The sequence below is a fragment of the Glycine max genome, chromosome 7, assembly GCF_000004515.6.
Source record: "Glycine max cultivar Williams 82 chromosome 7, Glycine_max_v4.0, whole genome shotgun sequence".
NCBI lineage: Eukaryota > Viridiplantae > Streptophyta > Magnoliopsida > Fabales > Fabaceae > Glycine > Glycine max.
In genome coordinates, this window is record NC_038243.2 from 32,769,061 (window position 1) to 32,789,651 (window position 20,591).

At 40.8% G+C, this 20,591-nt stretch overlaps 1 protein-coding gene across 1 annotated transcript; it reads left to right on the forward strand.

The window, feature by feature from the left end:
* Window positions 1-4,689: 4,689 nt before the first annotated feature.
* Window positions 4,690-5,378, forward strand: LOC102669805 (uncharacterized). The gene is made up of 2 exons (XM_006584310.1): window positions 4,690-4,881; window positions 5,154-5,378. The coding sequence occupies exons 1-2, from the start codon at window positions 4,690-4,692 to the stop codon at window positions 5,376-5,378; spliced, it is 417 nt and encodes a 138-aa protein (XP_006584373.1).
* The last annotated feature ends 15,213 nt before the right edge of the window (window positions 5,379-20,591 follow it).

The following is a 20,591-nucleotide window of genomic DNA, read 5'->3' on the forward strand; positions in this document are numbered from 1 at the left end:
AATTTCCACATCTCATGGAACTGCACTCCCACTAATTTCACCATTTTCAATGAACCTTGCATTTCTAGTTTTGACAATTCTCATACTATAATTAGAACAATAAAACATATACCCCTTTGAATTTTTTGGATAAGCAATGAAATATCCACTGTTTGTTCTTGCATCCAATTTTCTTTCTTGTGGATTATCAATCCTTATTTTTGTCTGCCACCCTAGACATCCAAGTGCCTTATACTAGGTGTCCTATTCATCTACAATTCAAAAGGTGTCTTTGGAATTGCCTTACTAGGAACCTTATTTAACAAATACATGGTATTTTTCAAGGCATACATACACAAAGATACAAGTAAAGTTGAATTGCTTAACATACTCCTAACCATATCCATTCAAGTTCTATTATGCCTTTCTAATACACCATTTTGTTGTGGTGTACCAGGCATTGTGTATTGTGCACAAATGCCACGTTTATGAAGGAGTTTAGCAAATAGACTTAGGTGTTGCCTAGTTTGATTGTATGTTTTGTAATACTCACCATCTTTATCAGACCTAACAACTTTCACCTTTTTGTCTAATTGTCTTTCTACTTCATTCAAGTAAATTTCTAAGGCATCCATTGTTTGAGACTTTTCATGCAGTAAGTAGACATAATCATATTATGAATAGTCATCAATAAAGGTAATAAAGTATCTTGCCTTTTCGAAAGAATTAACATGAAAAGGCCCACAAATATTAGTATGCACAATTTCAAGAAGTCGAGTGCTTCTTGTAGCTCCTTTATTTGTATGTTTTGCTTGTTTTTCCTTAATACAATCCACACAAATATTTAGATCCATAAAATCTAGATCAAGAATAATTTCATTCTTTATTAATATTTCTATCCTTTCTCTAGAAATGTGACCAAAACGTTTATCCCACAAGAAATCATATCGTTCATGCACTAAACTACGTTTAGTACCAATATTATGATGCAAAGTTAAAATGGTTTCAACATATAAACCATCTAATTTCAATTTATATAAACCATCACAAAGAACACCAATACAATTGAGATGGTTATGCTTGAATAAACTAAAACATCAATTACCAAAATTAAAAGAGTATCCAGTAACATCAAGTTTAGATAATAAAAATAATATCCTAGATAAAGTAGGTACATAAAGAGTTTCTAGTAAATCTAAATGATGTCTAGTGTTGGGTTTTAAACAATAAGTCCCAACTTCTTCCACTGGAGCTTTCACTCTATTCCCCATGAAGATGAACTTCTCATTTGGGCTTATGGTTTGGATTGTAAGGAATCCTGCATAGTATTAGAAACATGAGTCGTACATTCAAAATCAATCCACCATATATTATGGGGAAACTTAGTTAAATTTGATTCAAAACATACATAAGCATTAAGCTCACCTTTCTATTCGAACCAAGACTTACACTTTGGGCAATCCTTGTGGAAGTGTCCAGATTTCCCACAAAAATGACAATTATTTCCCTTTGATGCCTTCTTCTGGATTTGCACAGAGCCGTCATTAATCTCTATTGGTCCTTGGCCTTTACCATGCTTCTTCACAAATTTCTTTCCAGCTCCTTGATTCCCTTGGTGGCTTACATAATGGACAGTGATTTCCTTGATTCTTAAGCATCATTTCTTTCTAAACAAACATATTGTTCAATCGATGCAAATTCCATTTATCTTTCATGGTATTATAGCTCATTTGGAATGGGTCATACTTAGATGGTAATGAGTTTAAAATAAAACTGAACAAGGAAGTTCTCATTCACAGTCATTCTCAAGGTCTTATGTCTTGTTTCAATGTTTGTCATATCAACAACATGTTCATGCATAGTACATGAGCCATCAAACTTCATGGTGGTAAGTGTACTCATTAATGTCCCAGCAAGAGACTTATTAGCTATTTGAGAGAGCTCTCCCACTAACCCCATAAACTCTTTAGCACTATTGATCTCAGGGAGAGCTACCTTAATATTGTCTTCCACAGTCATTCTCATGGACATTAGGATGAGTCTGTTAGATCTTTCCCAGGCTCTTTAATGGGTTTTCTCTTTATTGCTACTAGCATCAATAATAGTAGTAGGCTTCCCTTCCAACATAGCAAGATCAAGATCCAAAACACCAAGGTGAAATTGGACTTGCTTATTCCAACCAGAGAAATTGAGTCCATTAAAAATTGGCCCAAATGATACATGAGAATTCAGTGAATCAAGAAAATTTACGGCATAATAAAATTCACATAAGTGTTTTAAGACATAAAAAACATGTCATACACATAATTAATTCAGATAACAATCAATGTATGTTGATGCTCTCATTTTGGTGATACACCAAGACAACATACATATATGAAGATACTAATAAAAAATTTAAACATTATTTGGAAATTAAATATGCACCAATTAGTAGTAATTACTACCTTTGGGTATATAATTAAACCAATGGTACACACAAATTACCTATTATATTCAGCAATTATAAGAACAATTAATCAACCTTTGGGTGATCCATAAATTCCTTATAACAATGAATTTCAATGTACCCATAAATCAATAATCATATGATTTAGATTCCACCATTCTATTAGTTATTGAAATAATCATTAATTTGAAATTAAATAACCTTATAGATTTGGCCAATTTGGTGACAAAAGAATTCATGATACACTTAAGTCCAAATAAATATATGGCCTGCATATGCATGTTGCTATTAACAATTCATAGCCATTTTCATTAATTTCATTTCAGGCCACATATATACCATTAATTCACACTATAACCAATAAAAAAAAAATATTATCCAATCCAATGCCTCTAATGAAATCACTACAACTGATCATGTGTGTTTATCACCTATTGCCCCTAAGAACATGACATTCTTTATAATCAAGATTTTATCAACATAATCCTTTATAAAATGTAAAAACATAAGAGTTTCAGTTCATTGCTGTCAAATATTTCAGACAATTGCACTTTTTTTTGTGATCGACTAGAGAGGGGTAGAGACTTATAAAATTGAGGATGTGTTTTGGGATAGTTAATTAACTCTTTAAGGAAAGGCGTGCGTAAGGAGGTACGTATTTTGCAGTAGGTAGTTGAAAACATAATTAACAATGAAAGGCATGCCAATAAAATAATACATGCAACAACAAAAAATCCCTAAATTTGCAAATTAGGGTTCATAAAATTTGTGGAGAAAAATCATTAATAGAGAATTATATAATTTCATAATGTATGCTTTGGTACCACAAGTAGATCTTAAAGGTCCTCGAGATTAACAATTATAGCAAACCAGTAGGATCATGAAATACATGATTTTAAAAAATAATAGATAAACATTGTGTACCATCTCCATAGTGCGGTGTGCTTTGATTCCTTGAAATAGGAGAGAAACAATATTTCGCTCCCTTGAATATTCTTTATGTCTCTCTACATTCGTGATGACTAGGGATTTTAATAGAGCATTATTTTGTCAAGAAAGGGACCTCATTTCATGTTAATGGGATTAAATCCTTTTTAAACCACTACTCCCATCAAATAGTAGTTATTCCTAGAAACTTCTCCAATTTAACCCAATTACAATTTATTCCTTAATTATTAATTATTTATTTATTAGTCCCTACATAATACACATGCTTCTCACATAAGACATTAATTCTTACATAAAACTATGTGATTTTTTAACCAAAAAAATATGTCATTTTAAAACATGTAAAATAGTGTAACAATATATTATTTTAATTATTTATACATAAATAATTTTAAAATATGAATAAGACTCAATGTAACCCATGCGATCAATCACACTGATATTATACTAGTTATACATATACCGAAATGAATTCAACTCAAATTCTTCTAGAGGAACCCTTCTTGTTCATTGTCACACACACAATCCACGATTAACATTGATCAATTTAATTTAAATAACCTATAATCCCTATCCCCGCCAAAATGGAGTCACCTCTAATACATTCATTAAAAAAGCACAACTACAAATGAAGCTTTTAAAGACGGTGGAACAACGACGGTTGTACCAAAATCGTCTTCAAATCTTGGCCAGCGGCAATTTTGTAAATTATTGAATGTGCTAATGATGGTTTTACCTAAAAATACTCAATACGATGATGATTTTGGTGAAAATCATCATAGATAGGACAAGTTTAAAAACGATTTTGGAGAACCGTCATCGTATTGAATCTAAAAATTAAAAGCTAAGTGTTGAGTCCACTCCAGATATTGTGTGCCTTGCCCTTACCCTTAGAACCCCCATGTGCCTTGCCCATACTTCTCTTGCTCTCGTCATCCCTTTACCTCTCTTGTGGACATCGTCGTGGTGCTTTCATCGCCACCATGTTCTTATCACAATTATGCTGCTATCGACATTAGGGCTTTTTAGACTTTTAACCAATTCTTTCACCCATTTTGTTCCCAAATTCTTCAATAGCCTGGTAGTTATATTTGTTCATCACCATATTCATTTTATCTCTATTCTTCTTCTACACATTCTATTACGGTATCTTTTGAATTTTTCACATTTTCCTTTTTCAGTTTTTTAGAATATTTGGACCATTATTTGACCTATTCCATACAAATTTCATTCTTTGTTTGGTATTTAAATATTAGGGAAAAAGGTTGTTATCTCTGTTAAGTTTCAACGTGTGAGATTTTGAGAATTTGAATATGGCATTAGGGTTTGAGGGTTATAGTTATACAACAACACTTGGAAGGAAAAGGGTTGTGTTATTACACAATGAAGCTTCTAATCTCAACTACAATACATTGGTGAATCCATTGAAGAGAAGAATGAGTAGTGAGAAATTCACTTTTGACTCTAAAAGGTCTCGCCTTGAGGCTTTTCCTGTTGATGTTCTGGTGAGTATGTCCATTTCATGTTTAATTTCTATCTACTAATCCTGAATTTTTATTCCTTATTTTGTAATGCGTATTCTCAAATTCATCTATTTTTTTTTATTTCTTTTTTGGATTAATTTTAGATAAGGGTGTTGTATGGTGTCGGTCATGAAGATTTAGAGCAACTTGTTTGAGTTTCAAAAACTATTAGAGAAGCGATAATTTTTGGAGTAATATTGTTCAGTGTGGTTCATTTTTGCTTCAAATTCTATTGGTTGTTCTAATTTTTGAAGTGTTGGGGTTTGCTATTGCTGGCTGAGGTCGCTAGGAGGATGCATTTTGAGTATAGCACTCCAAAGAACATAACCTTAGCTATTCCTAAATCGTTTGATATAGAGGGTGCTACTAGGCTTGAGGAAATTAACACTCCAAAAGCCCCATTTAGGAAACCTAAGTTAAAGCCGATTGGTAAAAATTTGGCAAGCATCCCAGTGGCATTGTTTGCTTCCACTAATTAAGAACAACAGTGACGGGCCAAGGAAAAAGAAGAACCTTGTGATGGCACCAAACAATTTCTCTTGCTTTGAATAATTTTGTCAATAGATAGTATTTATTTTTGTTATGTGTATATTAGTTGTTGGTAGATTAGAAAGGGACTTGATACATACTTAGAATATCTCACTAGCTGATTTCACACGTTTTGGAATAGTCTTTACAAGCCAAATCTTCTTCAATTCCTTCATTGAATATTGCTTTTACTTGTTTGCAATCATGTTGTATATCTATAGACAAGTAGAAAGTAGGATAGATTTATAGTGATTATTATTTGGAGGGAAATCCTTGGCCCTTCTAGTATCATAAATTTAACTGTGCACTGTCCATTAAGCATAGTCTTTGTGCTTCTCTAGTATGATAAATTTATACTGATAAACATCTTTCTCTTTTTGCTGAAAAAACACTATGACATTGCCCTTGTGAGTGCCTTTAAAAGGGAAAAGGACAAAGAGATGGAATTACAAGCACTAAGAGATTAAATTCAAGCATCCATGAAGTTGGTATCTTTGAAAAGTCATACTGTCATACCCTAATTTCGTCCGGGGACCTTGGCTTGATGACATGCGACTTTTGTTTGGTCCTTGTAAGGTGCTTGGCACCCATCATTAGGAAATTTGTGAAATTCCGGGACGTGCCGAAAAACAAAAGAAAATATTGATGCACAATCCGTAAAGGTTCCGTGACACCCCGGAAATCAAATGGAAGCATCGTTGCATAATTAGTGAGGTTCCGTAACATTTCGTAAGTCAAAAAGGGGATGATTATGTAATCCGCAAGGTTCCGTAACATTACGGAAAGAAAACAAGTATCGTTATGAAATTCGTAAGTTTCCGTAACTTTACGAAAAAAGAATCACCAAAAAAAAGGCAGGGGGTGTACTTAGTAAAAATGGGGGTGCAAATAGCAACCAGGCCCACTTGGGCCCTCCAGAAGATTCCTCCAGAAGGCTGTTGCTTCTGGAGGAAGCAACCCTGCTCGCCTGGGCGAGCTGGGCGGCAAGCATCTCCCCTATTTTGCTATTAATAGGGGAGGAAGTGAGAAGGAAAAGGGTTCAGCTCCTTAGGCACTTCTCTCTCTTTCGAATTTGCTTGGAAAAATTTTTTCCGTGAAGAAAATCTAAGCCGAGGCGCTTCCGAAACGTTTCCGTAACGTTTTCCGTAAAGAATTTCGCAAAGGTTTCGACCGTTCTTCGACGTTCTTCATTCGTTCTTCATCGTTCTTCGATCTTCAACGGGTAAGTACCTCGAACCAAGCTTTTCGATTCATTCTATGTACCCATGGTGGTCCACATTGTGTTTTGTGTATTTCTATTCTCGTTTCATTTACTTTTTATACCCCCTTTTGACGTGCTTAAGCCATTTTATTTAAGTCATTTCTCGCTTAAACTAAAAATAAAATAAATTTCCACCGATCGTTTGAATTGTATTATCCGTTAACTTCGGTTAAAATGAATTCCGACCGTTCGGTCGTGCCGTAACTACGTTGGAAATCAAAAAAGAGGTAAAATAATAATATAAATCAAAAAAAATATCTTTTAGTAAAATAAAGCGGAAAATCAATCGGATGTTTTTCTCTTCGGGATTTCTCATTCTTAATCGAATTGACTAATAACTAATGTGAAACTAAGGCTAAAATCAACTCGCCTAGTCAAGCTCATCCACAAAAATAGGTTTTTAATTTTATCATTTAAATTTCTTACTAAGTAAAATGGATCATTTTCAAGGTCCAACGCCTTAAAATGATCACCTTTTAAGTAAAAAAGAATCACTTGATAAGAAAGAACTACGTAGGTCTGATTTCCTCATCGCAAATTGAGGAATACGTAGGAGCAAAGGGAAACACCCTTGTCGACCACAAAAAGAGAAAAATATAAAAAGGGTATAAAGGATATAGAGACATAAAAAGGGAACATAAAAAATCAAAGTCATGTTTGCACATTCGATTAAAGGCTGTCGTCCCTTGGGACGGACGTGTGGGGTGCTAATACCTTCCCCGTGCGTAAATACAACTCCCGAACCTTTCACTTAACTTGTCGACCACAAAAAGAGAAAAATATAAAAAGGGTATAAAGGATATAGAGACATAAAAAGGGAACATAAAAAATCAAAGTCATGTTTGCACATTCGATTAAAGGCTGTCGTCCCTTGGGACGGACGTGTGGGGTGCTAATACCTTCCCCGTGCGTAAATACAACTCCCGAACCTTTCACTTAAAAGTTCGCAGATCGCGTCTTTTCCGGTTTTTCCGACGTTTTCCTCAAATAAACGTTGGTGGCGACTCCACGCGTATTCCTTTCGTGGAACACGCATCCCGCGAGTCACGCGTCGCCCTCCCGCCGAAGGGTAGGTTGCGACAGTTGGCGACTCCACTGGGGACAGTTTTTAGAGAGTTAGGCCATTTAATCTTGTGCAATGTTTTACCGTGACTTATCCCTTTGTTGGTTTCCCTTCATTATGTTCTTGTGTATATAAACTCTTTATTGCTTTTAGTGCATTTTTTGTATGCATGAGGTAAATATTTATTCATTTGATGCACACAAACACTAACACTATTTGCACACACGGTGAGTTGAGAAAGGGGCCCTATACCCGGGTTCGTGGGAACATAAGGAGTGGAGGTGAATCCGTGATCATGCTAGGTCTCCGACTTGCTTGATTACATTGAACCCTCATCTAGAGTTTTTCTCTTTGAAAACATATTGTTGCTAGTAGTCCCTACTGCTGCAGTATGTTCTTCGAAGGGGATGATACCTCTAGAAACCATCAAGAGAGATATGACTACCTTGGGGGTTATCACTAAAAGCCTAGTTAGCTCTTTCCCTTATAGGTCCCTTAAATAGGGGCACGGAGCAAACACGCTGCGTGCCATTTTTCACACTGCCATGCATAAGTATCATATACCCTCTTGCTTATATTTGTTTGTGAATATTGTCGTACTATGTACATCCCCGTGTTGTGCCTTTCGCATATGCATCATGCGTGGGTTTCGTCTTTGATCCCCTCACTTTAGCAAACCGACGGAGGGTCCGTGTCGCCTTCTTAAAAACATACGTTGGGTGCCACGCTGCCCAAACGTTGTATCCAACAAGGAAACAATTTCTCGGGCTCCGGTATTCGTAAATTGCATCTATGTCATATGCATTTCTTCATGCATTCATCCATTCCACCCATGATAGATGTCGGAGTTTTGATTCGGACTAGATTTTATTTCACTTTAGTAAAACATGGGATCAAGTCAAAAGCCTTCGCTTAAAAAGAGGTTCTATCAAGTCAAAATCAAGAGCTTAGAGGTCACTAGTTTACGAGAGTTGGGGCAATTAATGGGTCAACTTCAACAGCAAGCCTTCCACAAAGCCTATGGTAAGATTTGGGACCTAGCTAGGGTAGAAGTCTCCATGGAACCGATTGCATCCCTTTCCCAGTATTATGACCAGCCCCTAAGGTGCTTCACATTCGAGGACTTCCAGCTAGTGCCGACTGTGAAAGAGTTTGAAGAGATCCTGGGATGCCCACTGGGAGGAAGGAAGCCATATCTTTTCTCTGGTTCTATCCCTCCACGACAAGAGTTGCCAAGGTAGTGAAAATCTCAGCACAAGAGTTGAACCAGGTAAAGCAAAATAGGAATGGGGTAGTTGGAGTATCAAGGAAGTGTTTGGAGGAAAGGGCAAAGGCCTTGGAAAATCAAGGCGAATGGGCTTTCTTTTATTGACATCTTGGCGCTTTTGATCTTTGGAGTTGTCCTCTTTTCGAATATGGAAGGGTTAGTGGACCTAGCAGTGATTGACGCTTTCCTCGCCTTTCATCATGGCAAGGAAAGCCCGGTCGTCGCCATTTTGGCCATGTATGACACGTTCGACCGGGGATGTGAAAAGAGCGACGCAAGAATTTTTTGTTGTGCACTGGCTCTCTATGTGTGGCTGGTTTCACACCCTTTTCTCCAAGAAGGTAGGCCCGTCTATCCGCTACAAGGTCACCGCTCGTGCGTCGAAAAAGGAAAGGCGAATTGGGACCAACTCTTGGCTAGCATGGAGGGGCGTCTGTTAATTTGTTCCCTCGCTAGAAGGAAGGAAGAATCAGGATTCTATCTTCATGCGAAGGATGTCCAAATGTTCCCTTGATGGAACAAGGGGTTGTATTAATTATAATCCCGTCCTCGCCATAAGACAGCTTGGCTACCCCATGAGAGGAGTGCCATCAGACGAAAGCATCACGCCTTTCATCGCACGGGGTTTTGGTGACCACAACGCGAGGGTACTCCAACGAGTTCGCAAGGCATGGGATGCGGCGTGAAGAAAGGACAGAGAGCTTAGGGGAAGCAGTAATGGGATCATCGGCGGCTATCATAAGTGGCTGAGAGTCCGAACACAAGGATTGGATTGGCTCCCAAATCTAAAGACTGTGAGAGACGATGAGGTTAAAGCTTCAGAAGAAAGTGATGAGGTACAAGCCCTAAAGGCAGAGCTTGAAAGAGCTCGGGTAGTCGAAGAGAAGTTCAAGTCCATAGCCATCAAAGTCTGAAAAGAGTATGATGAACTAAGGGACGTCAATATGGCCACAGCTGAAGCCTTGGAACGAAGAGGTGAAAGGAATCATCACGGGTCAAAGGCATGATCTTGAAGGACGAGCTAAAGGTTTGCCTTAGGTCGAAAAGAAATTTGTCCCAACAGTTAAGCGAGACTGAAGGGAATATGTGGGCCATCATCGATAAGTGCAAAGAGAAGCTAAATCTAGCGGCGACTCACGAGCAAAGGCTAGAGGATGAGTACGCCAAGATATGAGCAGAAAGGGAAGCAAGGGAAAGGGTAATTGATTCATTGCACCAAGAGGCAACAATGTGGATGGACCGATTTGCTCTTACTTTGAATAAGAGTCAAGAACTTCCCCGATTGCTAGCCAAGGCCAAAGCAATGGCGGACACCTACTCCGCCCCCAAGGAGATCCACGGACTTCTCAGCTATTGTCAGCATATGATAGACTTAATGGACCATATGATTAGAAACCGCTAGGAAGTTTGTATTGTCGCTCAGATCTTGACTAGTTATAACTTTTTGAAAAAAATGAGTTTATCCCACGTTTTTACTCTAAAAATTAGTGCGAATCAAGTCACTCCCACATTTTATCTCTTGCATGCATTGTATGTTGGTCTCGTCCTTTGTCACGGGAAGCCGGAAGGTCCATATCACCTTCTTAATTGTACACATGGGGCACTGCGCCCCCAAATGCGCAAGTAAGAAGAGATAATTTTCCGGGCTCTCGTGTCCGTAAAATGCATTCATATCATGCATCGCATAAGCATCTCTTCATAACATCATAATGAACATATCATTCCTGCATTTGTCCGTTATCATATTCCAGCCTCACATTTTGCATGAGTCATGGCATCATCATGCATATGCGTTCAACAAACTTTTTGATCTGCAAAATTGCATACCATTTGTTTTCATGTTTGCTCATCCTTGTGTTTTCCTCTACAAAAACAAAAAAGGGGAAGCGTGAAACTTCACACTACATTCTTAGTTGCATGTGTTAGGCACCATGAGCCAACCATGTTGGGATCATAAACCCATTTCTAAAAAAAAAAAAAAACACACAACAACAAAACAAAATAATTGAACATGGTACCTAATGCATGGTTAACTAGGAAATGGTGTTTCTTCGGGCATCTCAATTTCATAATTACATTTTCCATGCATAGCTTAAAGTATGCCCGAGTCATTCATCCCTATGAGATGTTGTTGAAGTATTGGCGATCAGAATTGCCATTCCTGTACGACCAAGTTTCCCACCAACCCAACAATGTCATTACTCAGCCAATAACAAACCTCCTCCTTACCCACCGCCCAGTTATCCACAAAGGCCAACCCTAAATCAACCACAAAGCCTGTCTACCGCACTTCCAATGACGAAGACCACCTTTAGCACAAACCAAAAAACACCAACAAAAAGGAATTTTGCAGCAAAAAGCCTGTAGGGTTCACCCCAAATTCCGTTGTCATATGCTAAACTTGATCCCATATCCACTCGATAATTCAATGGTAGCCATAACCCCAACCAAGGTTCCTCAACCTCCATTTTTCTAAGGATACGACTCGAACGCAATGTGTGCTTATCATGGAGGAGCCCCTGGGCATTCCATTGAGCATTGTATGACCCCGAAGCATAATGTGTGAAGTCTAATTGATACGGGCTGGCTGAAATTTGAGGAGAATCGCGTGTAAATCCTGACATTGACAAGAGATGCCACACATGGGGCAATTTTGAAAGCTGTTGTTAGATGTCTCTAATGACTCATCAGGATTTTCAAGTGCAAGCCATTGGTCAGTTTGCTCAAGCGACCTGTGCTCCTGAGTTTGGACTTCCAAGACCGTTCAATCAGAGATTACTCGTCTTGCACATTGGTGGGGTTGCCGTAAAACAACGAGTAAAGTTCAAAACAAATAAGTTCCAAAATAAAAAAAAAGGGGTTCAAAAAGAAAAAGGGCATTTGATTGACTGTGTTTTCAAGTAAAAATATAGACGTTCATGTGACTTCATTTTATCATTCCAGAAAGTTTGTCTTCTTAGAGAAGCGAGTTGTCAAGAATAGGATGTTGGACAAATGGCCTCAGTTATCTTAAGAAAGGGGGGGTTGAATTAAGATGCAAAGACTATTCCCCAATTGAACTATCACTCTTTCTTTTTGGATTAACAATGCACCCTTAACATGAATTACTCAAAAGACAAATCAAAATAAACTTCTTTAAAGCAAAAGATAAATAGCAATAAAAGAAGTTTAAAGGAAGAGAGGAATGCAAACTTGATTTATACTGGTTCGGCCACTTCCCGCGCCTACGTCCAGTCCTCAAGAAACCCACTTGAGATTTTACACTCTCTTTGTATAACTCATTTTACAAAGTCTGAACCACACAGGGACAACCCTTCCCTTGTGTTCAAGAATCCTCTACAACAAGAGACTCTCAGTCTCTTAATCCCTTTTCAGAAGTAAGAAGAAGAGAAGAAGAAATCTCTCTTAAAAGGGATAGATTGTAAAATGAAGACCAATCAAAATTCCTTATTAAATATGCAAGTGGTTGACCAAGGAATCTTTTTGAGAGGATAAGACAGTTCAGTTCAGAAAAACTCTTAATCTTTTGAGAGGATAAACTTTGTGGGCAATGAAAACTCTCTTTAAATTCATGCTTCCAAGCCACCTTTGATGCCCATTCATAAACCATTTGAATAGATGTGACTCTTGGAAATTATTTTTCGAAAATCCCCTCTGGTAATCGATTACAAGACTTGTGTAAACGATTACAGGTTTTAAAAATTTGAATAAAAACATTTTCAACTGCTGGTAATCGATTACCAGAGAGCAAATCTCAATTTGAAATGATAGAATTCTTTGGTCAAACCTTTTGTTTTTCAATTTGGAAACTTCTTCCTAAGATTCTAGAGATCAACTTGATCATATATCTTGATTTCTTGTCTCGAATAAAACTTAGAAGCACTTGATCCTTCGGCATCATCAAAACATCAAAATATCTTGCTTCTACATAGGAGTCATTTGACTTAATCCATCAACTGAAAAAAAATCCTTCAACTATTTCTCGTCCTTGGAAAATTCTTTTTGCAAAAATCAATTGCTTCTTTCATTCTCCCTTGCTACAAGGTTGTGAAAACAAAACAACGATGGATACCTTAGAGCCCTACACTGGGGCAATGAAAGGCACTATGCATAAACCTCAAACGAACCTAGGGGCAGATTAGAAGTTCTCACCCAATGGGTTCCTTGCTACAAGGTCATGACGAAAGATAACGATTGGTACCTCAAAGCCTTACACTGGGGCAATGAGGGGCATCGTGCATGAGCCTCAAGTGAACCTAGGGGCAGATTAGAAGTTCTCACCCAATAGGTTCCCTCCTACAAGGTCATGACAAAAGACAACGATTGGTACCTCAAAGCCTTACACTGGGGCAATGAGGGGCACCGTGCATGAGCCTCAAGTGAACATACGGGCCGATCAAAAGTTCTCACCCGTCGATGTTTTTAAACAAAAAAAAGGGGGGGACAAACCCTAGGATTTCAATGGATTGATTAAACATCAAATGGCTCCATTGCCGTCACTCCAAAATGGTCAAGTGACTAAATCAAAAAGAACATACACTCTGAGGGAATTCCTGGAGAGATTTGCAAAAAGATAGGATGAGGTTGCATGAATTATCACCTTTTTCAAAAGGACAGTCAATCTGTGTTTTCCAAAAAAAAAATCAAATCAAAATGAAAATCAAAATAGGGAAAGAATGTCATGAACATTGTACAACTTTCCATTACATTGCATTGTTTCATATGAAGTCCGCATTTACCAAATTTCACGACAAAGGTTGCATGCATCTGCATCCCTAAAAATCATGTTAACTGCATGGATTTCCTACATCTAATGTCCAAATCTTGTGGATTTGGGATGACCGGCCCTCTCGATGAGTCGATCTCTTGCTTTCTCATGAGGGTGGACCCTTGGGTACTAGTTACCCTCACCTTCAGAGGACTGCATGTCCTCACCTTCGTAGGGCTACACGCCCTCACCTTTAGAGGACTACACGTCCTCGCCAACAGAGGCCTGCACGCCCTCACCTTGAGAGGACTACACGTCCTCACCTTGAGAGGACTACACGTCCTCACCATCAGAGGGCTGCACGTCCTCACCTCCAGAGGACTACACGTCCTCGCCTTGGGTACTAGTTACCCTCACATTCAGAGGACTACACGTCCTCACCTTCAGAGGGCTACGCGCCCTCGCCATCAGAGGACTGCATGTCCTCACCTTCGTAGGGCTACACGCCCTCGCCTTGAGAGGACTACACGTCCTCACCATCAGAGGGCTGCACGCCCTCACCTTGAGAGGAGTACACGTCCTCGCCTTGAGAGGACTACACGTCCTCACCATCAGAGGGCTGCACGCCCTCACCTCCAGAGGACTACACGTCCTCGCCTTGGGTACTAGTTATCCTCACCTTCAGAGGACTACGCGTCCTCACCTTCAAAGGGCTACACGCCCTCGCCATCAGAGGACTTCATGTCCTCACCTTCGTAGGGCTACACGCCCTTACCTTTAGAGGACTACACGTCCTCGCCAACAGAGGGCTGCACGCCCTCACCTTGAGAGGACTACACGTCCTCGCCTTGAGAGGACTACACGTCCTCACCATCAGAGGGCTGCACGCCCTCACCTCCAGAGGACTACACATCCTCGCCTTGGGTACTAGTTACCCTCACCTTCAGAGGACTACACGTCCTCACCTTCAGAGTGCTACACGCCCTCGCCATCAGAGGACTGCATGTCCTCACCTTCGTAGGGCTACACGCCCTCACCTTTAGAGGACCACACGTCCTCACCTTCAGAGGGCTACATGCCCTCGCCATCAGAGGACTGCATGTCCTCACCTTTGTAGGGCTACACGCCCTCACCTTTAGAGGACTACACGTCCTCGCCTTCATAGGGCTACACGCCCTCACCTTTAGAGGACTACACGTCCTCGCCAACTGTGGGCTGCACGCCCTCACCTTGAGAGGACTACACGTCCTCGCCAACAGAGGGCTGCACGCCCTCACCCTGAAGAAGACTACACGTCCTCGCCAACAAAGGGCTGCACGCCCTCACCTCCAGAGGACTACACATCCTCGCCTTGAGAGGGCTCCATACCCTCACCTTTAGAGGGCTACGTGTCCTCATTTTCAGTGTGCTCCACATTCACACCTTAAGAGAGTTTAAGGTCCTCTGTCCTTAAATGCTTAATCGAGACTTGCACTCCCGGTTAAGGGACCAGTAGTTTCCTTTTAACGGTTCCTGGGCCACCCCCTGATATTGGAGGAGGGCCAACTGTGCAAGCACAACTAGAGAGGGAGGCTATCACATGCCTACTATGCATACCGGGGCAAGATTTCACCCGTGCCGCTGCAAAGAGACGAGTGCGGATCATGCGCACCAACATGACCACTCTTACACAGATATAGATGACATTGCTACTTAGCAACATTCTGCCCAGCGACCGCAATGCCAATCTCCCCCTGCAAAAGTATCAGTTGGTCTGTGTCGTCCCGACATGGGTAAGTATACATATGGTTCAACTGATTTCTGATACCATCTATTGCTTGCAGGGATCGCACCCACAAAGACACCCAGTGGACCTGAAGAAGTCCAACAGGGCCCTGGGGTTTCCAGCTCTGGTTACGGGCCTCTGTCGGCCCTACAGGGCGCCTGTTTCCCCCAGCAAGTTCATGTCGTCGTGGCATAGGTAAGTGTGCACCTCCCCCAACTGATTTCTGATGTCATCTATTGTGTGCAGGGATTGTGCCCGCAAGACACCTAGTGGACCCGAAGAAGGCCAACAGGGTCTTGGAGTTACCAGCTCTAAATACGGGTCTCTGTCAGTTCTAGGGAGTGCCTGTCGCCCCCAGCAAGGTCATCAGGCCCCCCCTACCAATCGAGCTTTCATCAAGAAGTACTGCGCCCCCAGGCAGGCGCAGGGCGAAACACCACATCAGCATTGGGATGGCCGGTAGTGGGCAACAGACGCACCGCCATCACCTCTAGAGTTCACCTCTGCTCATCCACAAAAAGGTTTGAGTATTGCCTACACCACATGGCCGACCAATAGGCGACCAAGTCCAAAGCCAAAGGTAAGCAAAGTACTAGGTCCATGACCGACGAATCATTAGGCGTCCAGCTCAAGACGTTAAAGAAGCGCTACTAGGAGGCAACCTAGTACCTTTTGAATCTATGCTTGTTATTTGATCACTTTTTATAGTAGGACGCACCTAGTTGCTCATGATCCTGGGAATTTAAATAAAACAAGCGCAAGCTCGGAAGGTAGTCATACCTCACAAAATATATATATGTATGTTTAGGTAGTGAAAATACCTTAGATATGCATGTATGTAAACAAAAAAACACTTCACAAAATATATATATGTATGTTTAGGTAGAAAGATACCTTAGATATGCATGTATGTAACAAAAAATACTTCACAAAATATATATATGTATGTTTAGGTAGAAAGTTACCTTAGATATGCATGTATGTAAACAAAAACACACTTCGCAAAATATATATATGTATGTTTAGGTAGCAAGATACCTTAGATATGCATGTATGTAGCAAAAAGATACCTCACAAAATATATATATGTACGTTTAGGTAGCAAGATACCTTGGATATGCATGTATATAGCAAAAATACCTCACAAAAATATACACATGTTTAGGTAGCAAAATACCTCATGAAAAAAAAAAGGAAAAAAAAAACAAAAACAAACAAGAAAAAGAAATAAACAAATAAAAAAAGGAAAAAGAGAGAAAAAAGAAAAATAAGTTGTCTAGCTGAAAAACCAACATGCTTTTGAAAAGAGATGACTTCCAACTTTTCTTTAAAGAAAAATTCACTGATCATAACTAGTTTTTGAAAAAATGTGTATACACCTGAAGGGTGAATGCTGTGAAAATTTTCCCGAACGCCCGAAATGGACTTCGATGAATGCACAAATGGATAAAAGAACATATTTTGGAAAAATTGGGTTGACTAAAATAGAGGAAATGAATCCTGAGCCCTAGCATCACATGACCATAAAAATTTGACACTTGAGTGTCCGCATAGGTGCATGCATGACCAGTTTTGCATAAAGTTTCCAAATCATCATTTTTGCATTTGTGTCATGGAAATAATGTGGGGCACCCTTTTTATCCTTGAGCCAAACCAAACCCCGACATGTATCATGTCTAGCCATTCTACAAACCTTGAGCCAAAATCCTGACTCAGCATAAACCTTGACCCAGGGTGAGAATGTCAATCCTTACCCTCGGAAGCAAAAAAGAAAAGAAGGAAAATTTCCAATCAAAGAGAAAGCAAAAAAAGAAAAGAAAGGAAATTCCCAATCAAAGAGTGGGAGAAAGCAAAAAGAAAAGAAAGAAAATTCCCAATCAAAGAATGGGAGAAAGTAAAAAAAAAAAAAAAAAAGAAGAAGAAGAAGAAGAAGGAAAGAAAGCTCCTAATCAAGGATCGAAAGGAAAAAAGAAGAAATGTGCAGAAAGGTCTTTTGACCAGACAATATCTGAACAATACAGAATTGTCACCAAATGAACAAAAGGAAGGAAAGGAAACCATGACCTAAAAGTGGTCTTCTCCCTTTGATTACCAACCGAAATCCTGTGCGTCGGTGACTTGCTCGCCTCGCGCAAAACAAAAACAGAAAAGGAAAAGGCCAAAAACACGCAAAAGCCGAAAAAACCACCAAAAGAACCCATTCCCAAAGGAAGACCTATTGATCCATGATCACGCATGTAACTTTTGATTTGATAGGAAATAATTTGCAAAGTCAAGTCATGACATATCTATGGTTCGGAATTAGGATGAAACACTTACCTGTGCGAGATTGATACACTTTGAGTGATTTTCTTCTATTTTGTCGAACCCAGTGTTTCCTCTAAATGGTCATTTAGAAACGAAATGCTAACATCCAAAATCTCATTTATGGTTATGGGGGGGGGGGTTTCATCAGTAGACTCTCCTTCCCCGGTAGACGCATTGTTTTTCACTCAAAACGGCATATGCTGCTCTAATCAGTTGGAATATTTGTCTCTTTGCTAAAGCATGTTTGCATTTTAGTGGAGAAAACACCGAGACTTTTTAAGTCTCACAAGTTATCCAGAACTACGTAGGTCTGAGTTCCTCATTGGAGGATACGTAGGAGCAAGAACCTCGCTTTTGTCGACCGCCCCGCTTTTTGTTACCATGACTCAAGAGCTGGTAGCCCGCGGAGACACCTTACGGTTATCCGCACCTCGTCATTCAGTGACCCCAAGTGTGATTGATGAGCAAAGGCCAGTGTGGTCATTTGCACCCTTTCCGGAGATGTCAGCATCTTCCGGTGGAGACTTTTTCAAGTCTCACAAGTTATCTAGAACTACGTAGGTCTGAGTTCCTCATTGGAGGATACGTAGGAGCAAGAGCCTTGCTTTTGTCGGCCGCCCCACAAGATCTGTCATACTGACCCTGAGGTCATATGACATACGGAGACAAAATTTGGTCATTCCGCACCCCTTTGCCATTCAGACACAGTCGTGTCCGATGGCACACAGAGACAAAATTTGGTCATTCTGCACCCTTTTGTCATCCAGAGGCGGCGGGCCCGATGACATGCGGAGACAAAATTTGGTCATTCCGCACCCCTTTGCCATTCAGACACAGTCGTGTCCGATGGCGCGCAGAGACAAAATTTGGTCATTCTGCACCCTTTTGTCATCCAGAGGCGGCAGGCCCGATGACATGCGGAGACAAAATTTGGTCATTCCGCACCCCTTTGCCATTCAGACACTGTCGTGTCCGATGGCGCGCAGAGACAAAATTTGGTCATTCTGCACCCTTTTGTCATCCAGAGGCGGCGGGCCCGATGACATGCGGAGACAAAATTTGGTCATTCCGCACCCCTTTGCCATTCAGAGTCGGCGAGCCCGATGACATGCGGAGACAAAATTTGGTCATTCTGCACCCTTTTGTCATCCAGAGGCGGCAAGCCCGATGACATGCGGAGACAAAATTTGGTCATTCCGCACCCCTTTGCCATTCAGACACAGTCGTGTCCGATGGTGCGCAGAGACAAAATTTGGTCATTCTGCACTCTTTTGTCATCCAGAGGCGGCGGGCCCGATGACATGCGGAGACAAAATTTGGTCATTCCGCACCCCTTTGCCATTCAGACACAGTCGTGTCCGATGGCGCGCAGAGACAAAATTTGGTCATTCTGCACCCTTTTGTCATCCAGAGGCGGCAGGCCCGATGACATGCGGAGACAAAATTTGGTCATTCCGCACCCCTTTGCCATTCAGACACAGTCGTGTCCGATGGCACGCAGAGACAAAATTTGGTCATTCTGCACCCTTTTGTCATCCAGAGGCGGCGGGCCCGATGACATGCAGAGACAAAATTTGGTCATTCCGCACCCCTTTGCCATTCAGACACTGTCGTGTCCGATGGCACGCAGAGACAACATTTGGTCATTCTACACCCTTTTGTCATCCAGAGGCGGCGGGCCCGATGACATGCGGAGACAAAATTTGGTCATTCCGCACCCCTTTGCCATTCAGACACTGTCGTGTCCGATGGCACGCAGAGACAAAATTTGGTCATTCTGCACCCTTTTGTCATCCAGAGGCGGCGGGCCCGATGACATGCGGAGACAAAATTTGGTCATTCCGCACCCCTTTGCCATTCAGACACAGTCGTGTCTGATGGCACGCAGAGACAAGTTATGGTCATTCTGCACCCTTCGTCAATCGCGGCCGACAAGCCCGTTGACACGCAAAGATTTACATCATCTTCCGCACTCACAAGATCTGTCATACTGACTTTTGAGTCACGCTGACGGGCGGAAATACCCGAGTGGTTATCCGTATAAACATTCTTTTGTTATCTGTAAGACAGAACGCTTGATAGCATGCAGAGACTGACATCGTCCTCTGCACCTTTTGTTCCCTCGGGAACGACAAGTCATTTGCATGCAGAAATTTCATGGTCTCCCGCGACTCTCGTCAACCGAGAGGAACGAAATTAGTGTCTTATCTTTACTTTCCTTTTATCTCCAATAAAAGACAAGTAAAGAGGGGCAACTGTCATACCCTAATTTCGTCTGGGGACCTTTGCTTGATGACATGCGACTTTTGTTTGGTCCTTGTAAGGTGCTTGGCACCCATCATTAGGCAATTTGTGAAATTCCGGGACGTGGCGAAAAACAAAAGAAAATATTGATGCACAATCCGTAAAGGTTCCGTGACACCCCGGAAATCAAATGGAAGCATCGTTGCATAATTAGTGAGGTTCCGTAACATTCCTTAAGTCAAAAAGGGGATGATTATGTAATCCGCAAGGTTCCATAACATTACAGAAAGAAAACAAGTATCGTTACGAAATTCGTAAGTTTCCGTAAATTTACAAAAAAAGAATCACCAAAAAAAAAAGGAAGGGGGTGTACTTAGTAAAAATGGGGGTGCAAATAGCAACCAGGCCCACTTGGGCCCTCCAGAAGATTCCTCCAGAAGGCTGTTGCTTCTGGAGGAAGCAACCCTGCTCGCCTGGGCGAGCTGGGCGGCAAGCATCTCCCCTATTTTGCTATAAATAGGGGAGGAAGTGAGAAGGAAAAGGGTTCAG